Source organism: Poecilia latipinna, unplaced genomic scaffold (assembly GCF_001443285.1).
Source record: "Poecilia latipinna isolate Pla-1442-1.1 unplaced genomic scaffold, P_latipinna-1.0 Scaffold613, whole genome shotgun sequence".
Lineage (NCBI taxonomy): Eukaryota > Metazoa > Chordata > Actinopteri > Cyprinodontiformes > Poeciliidae > Poecilia > Poecilia latipinna.
The window spans coordinates 127,039-140,762 of record NW_015113229.1 but is presented as its reverse complement, the minus strand read 5'-3'; the positions used below and the strand labels follow the sequence as shown (position 1 = coordinate 140,762).

General features: G+C 39.8%; 1 protein-coding gene across 10 annotated transcripts in view; it reads right to left on the bottom strand.

Moving 5' to 3' along the window:
* The window catches only part of pbx3b (pre-B-cell leukemia homeobox 3b), an 85,242-nt gene that overhangs the window by 11,611 nt on the left and 59,907 nt on the right, over positions 1 to 13,724 (bottom strand). For 5 of the 10 annotated variants that reach the window (XM_015043033.1, XM_015043040.1, XM_015043034.1 and 2 more), the window contains exons 3-7: positions 11,327 to 11,568; positions 9,788 to 9,978; positions 7,303 to 7,438; positions 6,371 to 6,400; positions 987 to 1,152 (exon numbers count right to left, since the gene is read on the bottom strand). In XM_015043033.1, the coding sequence (XP_014898519.1) occupies positions 987 to 1,152; positions 6,371 to 6,400; positions 7,303 to 7,438; positions 9,788 to 9,978; positions 11,327 to 11,568 (765 nt within the window). The remainder of the gene's footprint in view (positions 1 to 986; positions 1,153 to 6,370; positions 6,401 to 7,302; positions 7,439 to 9,787; positions 9,979 to 11,326; positions 11,569 to 13,724) is intronic. The other 5 variants (XM_015043035.1, XM_015043042.1, XM_015043036.1 and 2 more) reach the window with 1 other exon arrangement.

Genomic DNA, 13,724 nt, shown 5'->3' with positions numbered 1-13,724 from the left:
CAAATGGTGTTTTTGTGTATGCGCCCTTTTTGTATAAAAAATTTTTTTTTTTTTTTTTTTTTTTTTTTTTTTTTTTTTTTTTTTTTTTTTTTTTTTTTTGTCCAATCTGGGTTCTGAGTTCATTTGTGATACTCTGGAGGAGATATCAATGGACTCTTTGGGTATTTTTGGTGCACTGGACACTTTTAGGAAGGTTTATCACTGTTCCATGTTTCCTCCATCTGTAGTTAATTATAGCTCCCCCTCTGGTTTGCTGGATTTCCAAATCCTCAGAAATGGTTTGGTAACAATTTCCTTGCTGACAGATGTCTGCGATTTTATTTCTGATCAGCAGTTTTATTTCTTTACATTCATGCCACAGTCTTTTTCATGTTAATAAATGAAATCACCGTTTGAAAACTTCTTTTGTATTCACTAGTAAAAACGATTTTGATGATCTCAAACATTTTAATGTAACATAAAAGCAAAAACAGAAGAAATACTTTTTCCTGCACTGTAAACTCCACATAGCTTATTATTACTCTTGATAAGATGCCCCCAGCAATTATGTTTCCTTTTTCTTTTTTTCTTTTTTCTTTTTTTTTTTGGAAAAATCTCAAACTATTCAGTGGAACTGCATACCATTACCTTACAAATGACAAGAAGTTGACAAAGTCAAGGGAAAACAAATCCCATGGCATCATTCTGAATACACTCACTTTTTTTTCTTCTTCTTTCTTTCTTTCCCCCAAAAAACATGTGTTCTCGGTTCACAAGTCAGGAACGCTCTCTTTATGCATGAGTTTGCTTGGCATCAACTGTCTTATAGACAGGAGACACTGTGATCCCCAAGCTGGGAGCAGAGCCTGTCACTCTTGCCAGTGTGAATGGTGCATGAGTGAGTGTGGTAGAAAGGCAGCAGGTTTAGGACTGAGGCTGAGGGCAGATCTTTTATTTGATTTCATTTTTTTTTTTTTTTTTTTTTTTTTAGACGTAGGAATGCCTACCGGAGTTGGGAGTGGTGGGGGAGTTGGCCTGGCTGTTCTGCACCGCAGCGGCCGCGGCGTGCGCCGCGTTCACGGCCGTCTTGGCGGCGTACAGGTTGGCCTCTTCCTGAAACTTGCCGATGTTCTTCTTGTACCGGATCCGCTTGTTGCCGAACCAGTTGGATACCTGTGTGCGGGAGACAGCAGAGGGAGGAGGAGCAAGAGGAGTCAGACGTCAAGCAGCCACAGCAGCGTGCATTCAGCAGTGTGATTGTTTCAAGATGTCATGTTTGGGTCCATCAAGTACCCAATTCCCAGCCTCTGCGGTGATGTCCGCCGGGTACACAAGCTAATTAAGCCGTAATCAGGAGCCACTTGTGTCTTCTCATGGATAGGAGCATGACACACTCCCACATCTGTCTCCTGACAAAATGAAAACACAGGAGGCTCCGATTGCACTAACATTAAAGTCGGTGTGGCAGAGTTTCTCTAACTGGACTGGTTTCCAGAGGCTGCTGAAAAGTTAGGAACGTTCAGATTTTTGGTCACTGACGAATGCTTCCTGATCCCGTTTCGGTGACTACTTGATTGACACCTTATGCAAATAAAAAAAAAATAAAAAATGTCTTCACAGAGTAAATGTAGTAAAGCGAGTTGGCAAATACAGCTGTGAGATATTTAGCATGTGTACGGCAACATGTCAGATTTTACATGAGCACCAAAAAAAGGAGGCGGGGGGGAGGGAAGTAAAAAACTGATCAACTTGTCTGAAAATATTATCGAAGCTTTAATGAAGACACTTGTTCCAAACTAATTATATTTTATATGACATTAAAACAACAGAACATGTTTGTGTGTTTGTATGCATGCGTAACTGGTGACTTGGAGGATTACCTCGTGATAAAATGCATAAACATGTGCAGGAGAGTAAAGACGTGCAGCTACGAATAGCAGTTACATACAATGATCAATAAAATAAAATAAAATAAAAAGTGGCGGTAACATTTTGCCAGAACATTCAAAGTTTTTTACAAATGTACACATTGGCTGCGGCTCGTCATGGTAACCGATATGAAGGTTTAAAAACACAGTTTCAAACCAACTACGATCTTCAGCCATGTTGCTGCTACTTTACTTTGATACTTTTTCAAACAAAGTCCCAGAGTGACTTAAGTTTTCTCCAACTTTAAGAAAAACAGCGTAACGTGGTGCTACCCCTCCCTCATCTGCTGCTTCATACTTCCAAGATTTCCTTGTTTCTACACATTTCTTACTCTATAAAGATTGAGAGGGCAATAAGGTGCGTGTTTATTTAAATAAAGAACAGTTCATCTAAACAACAAATGTTACACCTCAGCTATTCCAAATGTTATATTATTTCAATAGCAAAAATATTTTCTTTTCTCCATAAAATAGAAACATTTAGGTTGATTTAACAGATTTTTGCTTAGAATTCTTGGAAAAATTTTAAAAAAAAAAAAAATGTTTTTTTTTTTTTCGTCAATATTATCACACGGTGAGGATTTCCGACCCAGCGGCTGAGGCTTCTTCGGTTGTCTTATAGGCAGCAAATGCTGCGACATTTTCTTTTTGCCAAACTTGCCTGCTTTATTTACTCATTTTGATTTGTTTCTTTATGAGAACGAGTTGGGGTTAAATAACTTCCTACCAGCTGAATCACAACAATCTGTGCTCTACATTTTCAATGAGAGGCTCCTATATATTTTCCACTAGTGAAATCCAGGTGGTGCGTTTCTTAAATTATTTCAGCATGTTTTAAAGCAGAACCCAAATTTCAAACCAAACAAACAAAAAAAAAACAACAACCTTCGGTCGCATTAATGTTAGGATTTGGTTAGGTCCACATCTAGTTCAGGCTTATAAGCGTTAATTTCATTGGAACCATGACATCCACAATCATACACTGAAAAGTTGCGCGAGGAGTGAACCTTATGTGCAAATGCTGGCTCTGCAATAACAGCGGAATAATAATGAGATGATGCTTGTTTTTAATGGCCCTATAAATTAGAGTGTCTTGTCGCTGTGCTGCAGCCCCCCTCTCAGGCCCTTGCAGCCCACGGCTGGACCAGCCAAAGAGCAGCTGCCCCTAATGACGCTTTATTTAATTTCCACCCATGTGCTTAAATTTTAATATCCCTAGCAGTCCGCCAATGCCGTGGTGTAAAAACTGACTGGATTTGCAGGACATCGGATCATTTCTATCCTGCACGTCTCTGCGCTCTAAATCTTTAATATCTAGGCAATTAAAATTAATGACCATTCAGGCGAGGCCCGCAGTTGGCAGGGCTTCCTTGACATCAATTGTTTGATGGGTTTACCTAGAGGTTAAACTAACAAGCAAGGTTTAATTGGAAGCAATGAAAGCCCTGGCCATCATCCTTTTTACTTAACCTGCTTACAGTAGATTGTAGGGCCAAACACCGAGCAATATTCTGGCTCATTTAGATAGCTCACATTGTGGCCACAAACCATCCAAAATCATACAGTTTTCTTCTAATGCTCATCAGTCTGCGTAATTTAACAAAATGCTCATGCAGTGCATTAAACAAATCAACATGAATGAAAAGGAAAATATATATTTATATGCATATATTTATAAAATCCAGCCACTGTTTTAGAACAAGCTATCACAGTAATATAGGAAACAGTCACCAACATTCACTTCAATGCCAGTTTTGTTTTAATTCTTTTCTTTTTTCCTCCACATTTCTCAGTCCTGCACGCCGCTACTCCGGCTTCAAGGTATCCTACAGTTTAGCTAAACAATGAGCAAATGCACTGCAGTGTAAGGTGTGGAGCAAAACCCAATCTGCAGAACTAATTCCCTTCAGTCTCATGAGAGGCAGTGCATTCACTTCACTTCTGTGTTTGGAAAAAAAATAAAGAGTAAGACTGTGAGACTGCAGTGCCTAACATGAGCTTCCTAAAAGGCATAAACAAGGCAATGCATATATGTTGCAAAGACATAATGTTGTACCATTATGACAATTTTACAGACTGGGAAGCTGTTGTAAATAATTAAAAACTATTGTTGCCTAATTAAGTTGGCACCTGAATTCTCTGGGTAATCTACAGCAATAAAAGAACCCTCTATTGTAAATTTTGTAATCTTTTTTTATTTAATCAGACAGAAAGCTGTCAGAGCGCGCTCTCCAAAATTAATTGTCACACAAGATTAGAAAAAAACATGCCTCTTTAAACATTAATAACTGATGTTTGAACTGGAAAAAAAAAAAAAAAAAAAAAAGGTTTAGGAATTGAATCTAGAGATCCAGTCACAAACCGGTATCAACTGTGGCCTCTAACGCGTTGGACGGAAATAGTCTAATGCTTTGCGTTTGGTTGCAACACACAAGTAAGTATGTAAGTACAGAGCCACTGAAGAGGCGTCAAGCTCTGACTGAACCTCAGCGATTTTGAAGACTGAGGCGTTTTAAGAGTCCGTGAAGCGAGACACGTTTTAACTTGGCATTTGAAACCAAGGATCTCTCTCAGGAATGACTTCTGCACATTACAGACATTTTAAATGATCACTGCTAAACTGATGCCGGGTGTTTCATCAGCGATGATGCATCGAGCAGAGCCGCAGAGCGATATTGGCATACCGTACACAACGGATGGTGTTTACTTAATGAACTATGTGCGCAATCAACAAAGCAGGACAAAAAAAACAACAACAAAAAAAAAACAAAAAGAGCTACGGGGAGTTTGAAAAATGACTCAGTCAGGGCTTCAACGTGACCACAGTGAGTTTGTGACTCTGAAAAGGTTCAGTCACTGTGAGGGATTGTCTACATGCACCCGGCATTACATCGAGGTTTTAGGTTTTTGACTCGATACCAGCCAGAATGTAGGATGGCATTGTGACCTGGCTCCGGGTCCGGGGCCCATCTCTGCCAGGGCATCACTGTGTTTCCTATTTCTTATTTGCATGCAGTACAAACACTTTAGGAAAATGAAGTCATTCACTGCGGCTGGTCGATGAAACTGCTGCTAAAGTTTGCCTCTAATAATGCGAGCACTATTGGTGGTAAACTAAAAGCATTTTTCAACAGGTTTGTTCATCAGCCTGGAGTGATTTCCTCTAGTTCAAACAAAATACAGTGGTAAGACCTTCGCTTAATATTTCTATCAGTAGGATAATTGAAGGTTCTTCAAACCTTTGCTTCACTATCAGCACCATCTCAGAATTAAGATAGCATAAAAGCAAGCAGTGTGTATACTTGTCAAAGCTAAACTGGATTGTTTTACCCTAACCAATGATTGTTCAAAAATGTTGTTTGTAATATGTGAAAAACCTTTATTATAATTTTCGTTTTTATTTATTTATTTGAAACAGACCAAAAGTAAATTAAAAAAATAGTAAAAAACAAAACAAAAAAATAAATAAATAACAGTCATGCCAATTGACATGCAATTGTACACAAATTGTTGAAAAAGAAGCAGGTAGAAGATAAAAGATCTTATGATTTCCTGCTCCTCTGATACAACCTAAGCCAATCTAAAGTCTCCCCATATTAAATGAAACTTAAAACTCACGTATTCTCACAATTGACTGAACACCTATTTACACATTACTAACATAATAATAACAATTTTGCCCTTTGATACACCCATTTTATACAACATAGCTTCCAATCTGTTCATTCTTATACTGTTTTTTTTAAACACAATAAAACTGTTTTCTGAAAAGTGTTGCTAAAGTCTAGGTGTATTATTATTATTATTATTATTATTATTATTATTATTATTATTATTATTATTATTATTATTATTATTCCCCAACCAAAATGAGTCAATAGGATTGTCTGGTATGCATTCATCCAGAAAGAAGTCTATAAATAGTATCTGAGTTCAGGTTCTTTAAAAGGAAAAAAAAATATGTATATATATTTTAGAAAATGTTATCTTCCACTCAAGTGCAAAGAAACAGAGCCCTGTGTGGAGAAACACGGAGAAAAACACAAACCAAAAATAAATTGGAGCACTAATTAAAATAAAAAAGGAAAAACATAAAAATAATAAATCATGATAATAAATGACTATAGAGGAATGTGACACATTGTTACACACAGTGATTACGTGGGTGTGATGCAATTATAGATCTGTGAGACTTGCAGGTACATTGTAAGGCAAATGCTGAATATTGTCATTCACTTTTCAAAATGTAAAGTCAAACTTCACATTCTTGTTTTTCTTTTTTATTTCTCTAACATTAGCATTGGTCCATGTGAGAGGGGGGGAGGGGAAAGGTTCTGTGCAGTGGAGAAAACTGGAAGCCTACGACATTCAAAAAGAAAGAAAGAAACCAAAAAAAAAAACAAAAAAACAAAAGGAGGTTGAAAGAACATGAAAACATTTGATCAGGAGAGGTTATGACATACCTGTGATACTGTGATGGTGCTTCCCACCCCCTGAAGGCAAAAAAGAATGGGCTTTTACAGTATCTGACTCTTCACGACTACACTCAATATACCCCCTCCCCACACACACAAAACACTGCAGATAATTGTATAGATTCATGTTTCCATGTTACTGTGTCTCACGAGGACAGCCACAGAACAACAGAGGATAAAAATCTTTATAGTACAATCACAGCAGAACAAAAAAAAAGAACAAAAAGAAAGAAAGAAAGAAAAAAGAAAAGGAGAGCACAGGATAATAATACTTTGGATGTGTAAGGGTTTGAGGGGTGTTAGATGTGAGGGATATTGCCTTCAGGTGCACCCAATGAGGAGGCTGTGATATATAGAAAGAGGGAAAGCCTCATCTTTAAGTGTAAAGTATAACAGTGAATTAGCAGACTCCTGCCAGGCCACTTGAAGGGAAAACATACGGATAAATACCCAATTTCACCCAGAGTTTTGAAGCACCAGCTTTTAACTGCTTTTCTTAAAGTAATGGATGATGCCATTTTTATCTCCCCAGCTTATGACCTGAACGACTGACCGGGCAACAGAGAGACAGAGAGAGAGAGAGAGAGAGAGAGAGGGGGAGAGAGAGAGAGAGAGAGAGAGAGAGAGAGAGAGAGAAAACATGGTGGATGGGAATGAGGAGGAAAAATGCCAGGGGACCCACAGTAAGGAAGGACAGCATACTGCTATGATTGAGGCTAAGATGATATAGGCCTCCCTTCCCCGTGGCCCTGCTCTGACTGACTGGGACTGGCCTTGACTGAAGCATCATTAGGCAGTCACAATGTCAAGGTTAGCAGAGGACATTGTGTCTCGCTGGTGTGACCCACTGTAACGATCCCTCTAGGCTCCCCCACCTCGTTTTCGCCCAGCAGCCCACTGTTAAGAGGAGCGCTACCCACCTGGGAAACGGTGATGCTGCACTTCTTGGCCAATTCCTCCTTAGCCTCCTCGCTCGGGTACGGGTTGCTGAGGTGCGAGTAGAAATATTCGTTCAAAATTTCCGTCGCCTGCTTGCTGAAGTTTCTCCTTTTTCGCCTGAGTGGAGAGAAAAGGAAAAAAGAAACACAGAGAAAAAGGGCCCGTTAGCGAGACCAGCGTGAACCAGTCCATTTGTATTTTTGGGGGGGTTTTTTTGGACTGCACAATCAGTCTCACACAGAAATGGTGAAAATAATGAGGAATTGTTTTTAAGGGCCTCCGGGAGAGGAATATCGTGTCCTGCGCATAGAGAAAAAAAAAAATGCCAGCAAACTCGGACTTCAATAAGCTGACACGCACACAAAACACATACAATGTTTAATTTGGTCTGTTGGTCTCCAATCCCCAACCCAAGCGTGTAATGTGGAGAGTTTAGTGCAGCGGATGGGTGGGCTTCGTGATGGAGCGCCAAAGCCCGGTCGCAGTGCATCTCGGTGCATTATAGAAATCACGGCATGCACAGTTGAGCATTGCTCCTGAAGTGCCACAGCCCTGGGTTCTGCGGCAGAAACAAGGAAAACTCTTAACTAGATCTGGGTCCCCTTCCCTCCCAAGGGCACTACTTATCATGTTGTTGAGCATTTGCTTATTTTGCCTTGTTTACCGCGCTCCACACAGGCGGCGGGCAGCAAATGTGCTTCCACTCGGCTTGTTTGGCTAGAAGAACTTGTGCCGCTCTCGGCGTAGCTCCGCACCGCACGGTTGCTGTTAGTGATTAGAGTAATCCACAACACCTGCCGATGACCTCCCCTTCCATCCATTACGAGTGACTCGGCCCGCGTTTCACTTGGTCTTAACTGCTTTCAGGTGTGGGGGCCGTGATTGTCTTCAAAATGGATAATGCATGGAACATGGATGTAATTAAATTTGTGCATCTCTGCGGTGCTCATACTGTGTGCTGTGCTAGAAAGGCGAGAGTAACTTCAGACCTGCACAAAAAGTCTGCGAGAACCCCCCTCCTCCCGCCCGCTGGGTTTGTCCTTATGTGGGTCACACAGAAGCATAGAGGAAGTTTTTGAGTACCTAATGCACACGTACACACATCCTTGTACACGCTCCTTTTCAGATCCCAGGATTTTATAACGCAAAAAAGTAAATAAATAAATACAAAAAAGGACCAAGATAAATCATTTCTGAAATCGATCCATATTTAATGTGACACGTGACCCTGTGTAATTGTACTGAAGAACAAACAAATCTGTTAGGGGGAAATATGAGAAAGTAAAAAAGGTGCAACAATCTGGTTGCCTAAGTGTGTACACCTTTAAAATCGTGTTTTGTTTAAAGTAAATACATTTTGGTTCGATTTATGCGCTCCGTCTTAATGCGTAGGAGTCTATCGGCGTCTAACGTTCTGACTTGACAATGTTTGCTTCCAAAAGTTCTCCATATCTATCACGTTGTGAGGATGTCTCTTGTGCACAGCCCTCTTCAGGAGACCTCAAAGATTTCCTGTCAGATTTTGTTCTGGACTCTGCATAGACCATTCCCAAACTTTTTTTTTTCCTTCTCCTTGTTTTCTTGTGGTGCTTGAACTTATTGCAATGTGGAAAAATGAAACCCCTCTTCTTCGGGTTTCTTGCAGACGCCTGAGAGTTCTGCATCAAAAACTGACTGATATTTTTGAAATACTCGTGACTTATCGCAACGTAAGAAAAAAGTCTAGTTCAAGTAACCTTGAAGTATAACTGAGACTAAAGGATCTAATTTGACTTTAATTTGACCATAACGCATTATTATTTTAGGATTTTAGGAAATTTTGGCAAGTGTTAGTTTAGCTCTATGGAGAATACAATAGACTGTTGTCCCAGATAAAACATCTAAAAAAAATCAAATTCTTCCAGGTACTTCTTTGTTACTCTCAGCCTCTCTGACAAGTTCCTTTCAATCAGTTACGGAGAAACGTCCATTTTCAATGATGTCATGGTTTCATATTTTCTGAAACCATTGCTGTGGATTTTTTTTGTACTCTTCTGCTGACTGATACCTTTGTGTAACAACATAATTTAGTCTTTTGTAATCTCTTTGCAAACAACGTCATTCTTTTCAACGAGAACAGCTGAACTTTATTAAAAGCTAATTCTTTTATATTGATTGCAGGTACGCTTCGATCAATAATTGCTGAAACTGGATCAAAAGGAGCTTCATCTGGTGTTATTTTAAGGGTGTGCACACTTACGCAGGCTTCATCATCAGGCTTTCATTTTAAATTGGTGCATTTTTCAGTTGATTAATAAACAATAGAGATCACGGTACACGAGGAAAAACGTTCTAAAATTATTTCCCATGGTCTGTTTTTCTTTTTTTTTCTTTTGCATCACAAAAACGCGGTATTTCAACAGCCGCGTGGAGTCTTTTTATATCCACAGTGCACACACGTACGCTAAACACACGCAATCCACAGACCTGGCATCAAGGAATCTGGAGCGCAGGATCATGACAGCCTCGCAGGTGCTTTGCTTCAGCTGCATCTGGATGGAGCTGAACTTGCGGTGGATTATTCCCACCATGCGCTCGATCTCTTTGGGCGAGATGGGCCGCGTGCGAGACTGTTCCCTCAGCAGGTTCATCACATGGGTGGTGAACTCGTTGCATGCCTGAAAGGGAACAGAAGAGCATAACCGACCAAAGTGAGTCATCTGCACTCACAAAAAAAAACGTAAGAAAGAAAGAAAGAAAAAAAGAAAGAAAGAAAGAAAGAAAGAAAGAAAAAGATTGATTTTCCAACAGTTATTTCAATTTTTCATTCATCAAATTAACTTCGGCAGAGTGCCTTAGCGCTCATGTGACTCTGATGACACAGCAGATGAAGTCATCTTTCAATAAGTGCACATTTGCAGTTTTCTGCTTGCCCATAACACAGGGTGAATTCAAACAGGCTTCTGTTAAACCAGTAGTTCATACAAGATTAATTAGAATAACTCATTTACGCAGTGCACACTTTAGCTCATTACTCTAAGTAAAATTCGTTAAGTATTTACATTTAGATAATTAAAACACGGAAACACCCTTAAGAAAGATGCATTTACTCCGGGCAAAGTGTTGCCCCCGCACCTCCTCTCACAAAGCACAGAGTAAATTAGTCTAATTTAGCTCAGTGGCTTGCTGAGGCATCACTGCTACACCTTTTCTTTAAACCCATAATGCTTCAGCGCTTAATGGGAGGCTCAGAGTGCTAGGTGAAGGAGCTGATCATACTTTTTTTTTATTAAACTAAGATGACGAGTACAATCCTTGGGATCTCTATAATCATCTGCAACACAGTGCATAATACTGCAATTTATTTTCCAGAGCTGTTCTCTCTCATCACAATGCCAGGAATGTTCTCAGTAATGGAGGGCATGAAAGCTGCTCTCGGTGCAGCAGGCTAAGTTCAAAAATATATGTCAATATTCCCATCAGGAAGTCATGTAAAAGTTTTTGCAGTTGAAAAAAGAAAAAAAAAACATGGCTGAAAATGTTCTTTAGCTGAATGAAATGAAAAACAAAACAACGACTAGGAGCCACAGTAGCTTGCCTGCTATTAAAACGTTCCCACGTTTTGTTGGGCTGCAACTGCAAAGTTCAGTATGTTTTATTGTGACTTTATCATATTGAGCAGTAACAAGTAAAGCAAAATTGTGGTTTTGAAAATCTTTACAAATTTAGTGAGCCAACTGCTAGTAAAAGTCTCTTCTTAATAAGTAAATAGAGGACAATTGTCTCATTTTTTATTTTGAGAGCGTCATGAAAGCAAAGGAACCCAGCAGAGACGACACAGAGAAAGTTGTAGAGAAGCTTAAGCTTTTTTTTTCAGCTTTGTAAAAACAATAAAAAAACGATCTTTGTTTCCCCATCCCGCTTTGACAAATCCAGAATCATAAATGATCGTGGGAAGCAAAACCCTATTCCTGACTCAAACTTTAGGGAAAATGACCCTGGAATTTGCAAAGATCCCCCTCTCACCTGCTCGTATTTCTCGAGCTCTGTGTGGTAGATCTGTCTGATCTGTGTGAGTTTGGCTCTGTAGTCAGAATGTTCGATGGAGTTGTCGGCCGCCCCTCCCGAGGCTGCGGCCGCTGCCGCAGCTGCCGCGGATCCGCCGCCCTTCTCCGGCCCCGCCACTCCCTCCGCCAGCAGCATGTTGTCTAAGCGCATGAGCTGAGGGTCCGGAGGGTCCTCCTCCTGGGCACCTCGGATGCTGAGACCTGCAGCAGCACATAAGGAAAGAGCAAACCTTCAGCAAATGACATTCAGAGGAAAAAAAAAAGAAAAATGAAAAAGAAAACTGCAACAAAAAAAGATGCAAAACGATGACTGAACAGTCAAGTGCAATTAAATGCATTCTGTCTGCGGTGTCCCATGCTGCGATTCCTCCCTTGCAGGTATGAACCGAGCGCCTCCTGTGTCTGTGTTGTGTTCCTGTCGCCCGCATCTGTGTCTGTTCTCTTTTATTTACACACTGCGCTGCATACCGGGTGTACAGGAAAGCTGACATGACAGCAACATCCATAAACTGACAAATGCTCAATAGCGAAGTGGCACTTCTACTCTGTGAAAGGATGCTAAACAGGAAGCTATACCTACTGTAAGTGTCTCTGTCTCCCACAAACCCGACTGAAGGGATCCCCTAAATCTCATCAGTACGGTTTCCTGTTTTAATTTCACAGGATTATTATTATTATTATTATTATTATTATTATTATTATTATTATTATTATTATTATTATTATTTTAACGGTGGGATTAGACGTAAACGAAAACAAAGCGGATGGAGTAAAATCTTCATAAAGCAAGATGCGCACTTAGTCAGTCATATGCAAAGTGCCTATTTGAGAAATCTGTTCTCGCTCACAGATCCTGCTGTTTGTTTCCAGTGGTTGTCTGTCTCGGCGGCCTCTCAGCGCTTCGTAATCACACAGCAGATAGCATACATTCACACCTGGGTGCACTGGCATTGCAGCCACAACGCCATGGCTTTCCAGAGAGTAAACAAACACAAAAACACTGCGGGTCAAAATTACAGCAAAAAGAAAGAAAGAAAGAAAAAAAACAAACAAACAAACAAGCACCAGCCAATCCAGTTTGGGTAAGTGGATAAAAAGGTGGCTCAATAGACGGTAAATACTGAGTGGCCACTCAAACGTTATGATTGCCAGAGTTGTTTCGATTCAATAATCCCTCTCGCAATTCAGAGATTTTCAACAGCTCATTACAGCTTCATTAAGATATGGGCAGCCTCTGGATTCTGAGTAAGAAGATTAGAGGCTCTATTGTGTAAGCCGGTGGGAACGAAATCAGAGAACCACTAACACCAATCTTTAACCGACTGACCCCTCCATGCCCAGGCCCTGGTGGGGGTTTTATATGGTTGATATGACTCACTGACTAACAGAGGTGGGTAGAGTACCCAAAATTTGAAGTCAAGCAAAAGTAAAAAAAAAATAAATAAATAAATAGTTATCCAAATGACCCACAAGTAGAAAGTAAAATTAGAACAAAGCTTATGAAGAAACAAGAAATCTTACTTTACCCTAAACTGTAGGTTTTTTGTTTAAAACACATTTGTTCTTCAATCGGTGAACTTACATGCAGCGGGTAGACTACTCAGAAATTTTACTAAGTCATATTTCATCATGAATCTAATAACGTAAAAGTAAAAGCATGGTAGAGTAAAACTACTCTTAAAAGTTTTGGGGGTTTTTTTCGTTTTCAAGAAAACGTTGCCTTTGTATATGTATTTACCAACGTCCGAGGGCACCTAACAGAATTTCATAGTTTCTGCCCAAACAAGTGCAAACTCATATATAAAGTGGTGATATAGTGAGGCTGGCTAACGATGCTAAACAAGGTATCGCTAATATTACGAGTTGACAGTTTTTTAAGGAATCTGGAATGTGATTTATCTGTTCTAATTCAAACTACTGCGGTTAAACCGGAGCTGGATCGTTTTATGCAAAACTGCGATTATATAGAGAATAGTTTGGGATTATGTAGAAATTCCTCAAAAATGAGGTACGAATACAGAAGAGAACCCGAAGCTGCACAAAATCCTCTTGATTTTACGCTGAGCATGTGTTGCTTTCATCGATATCTTGGCATACATGGTAGAATAGAAAGCAGACTGGTCTTACGCTGAAAAGAGGATATTTAAAACACAGTTTGGACTCAGGGTGGGTGGTGCAAGATGCTATCCATGAAAGAACTGCCACTGTCCACAGGAGGAAATACACAACAGAAAACAACCCCTTTGTGTCCTTAAAAAAACAATCTTGGGATAAAAAAAAAAAAAAAAAAAAAAACTGCAAAAAAAAAATCTAGGCAAAAATTTTGGGGCCCCCCCCCCCCTTTTGGGGTTTTTTTT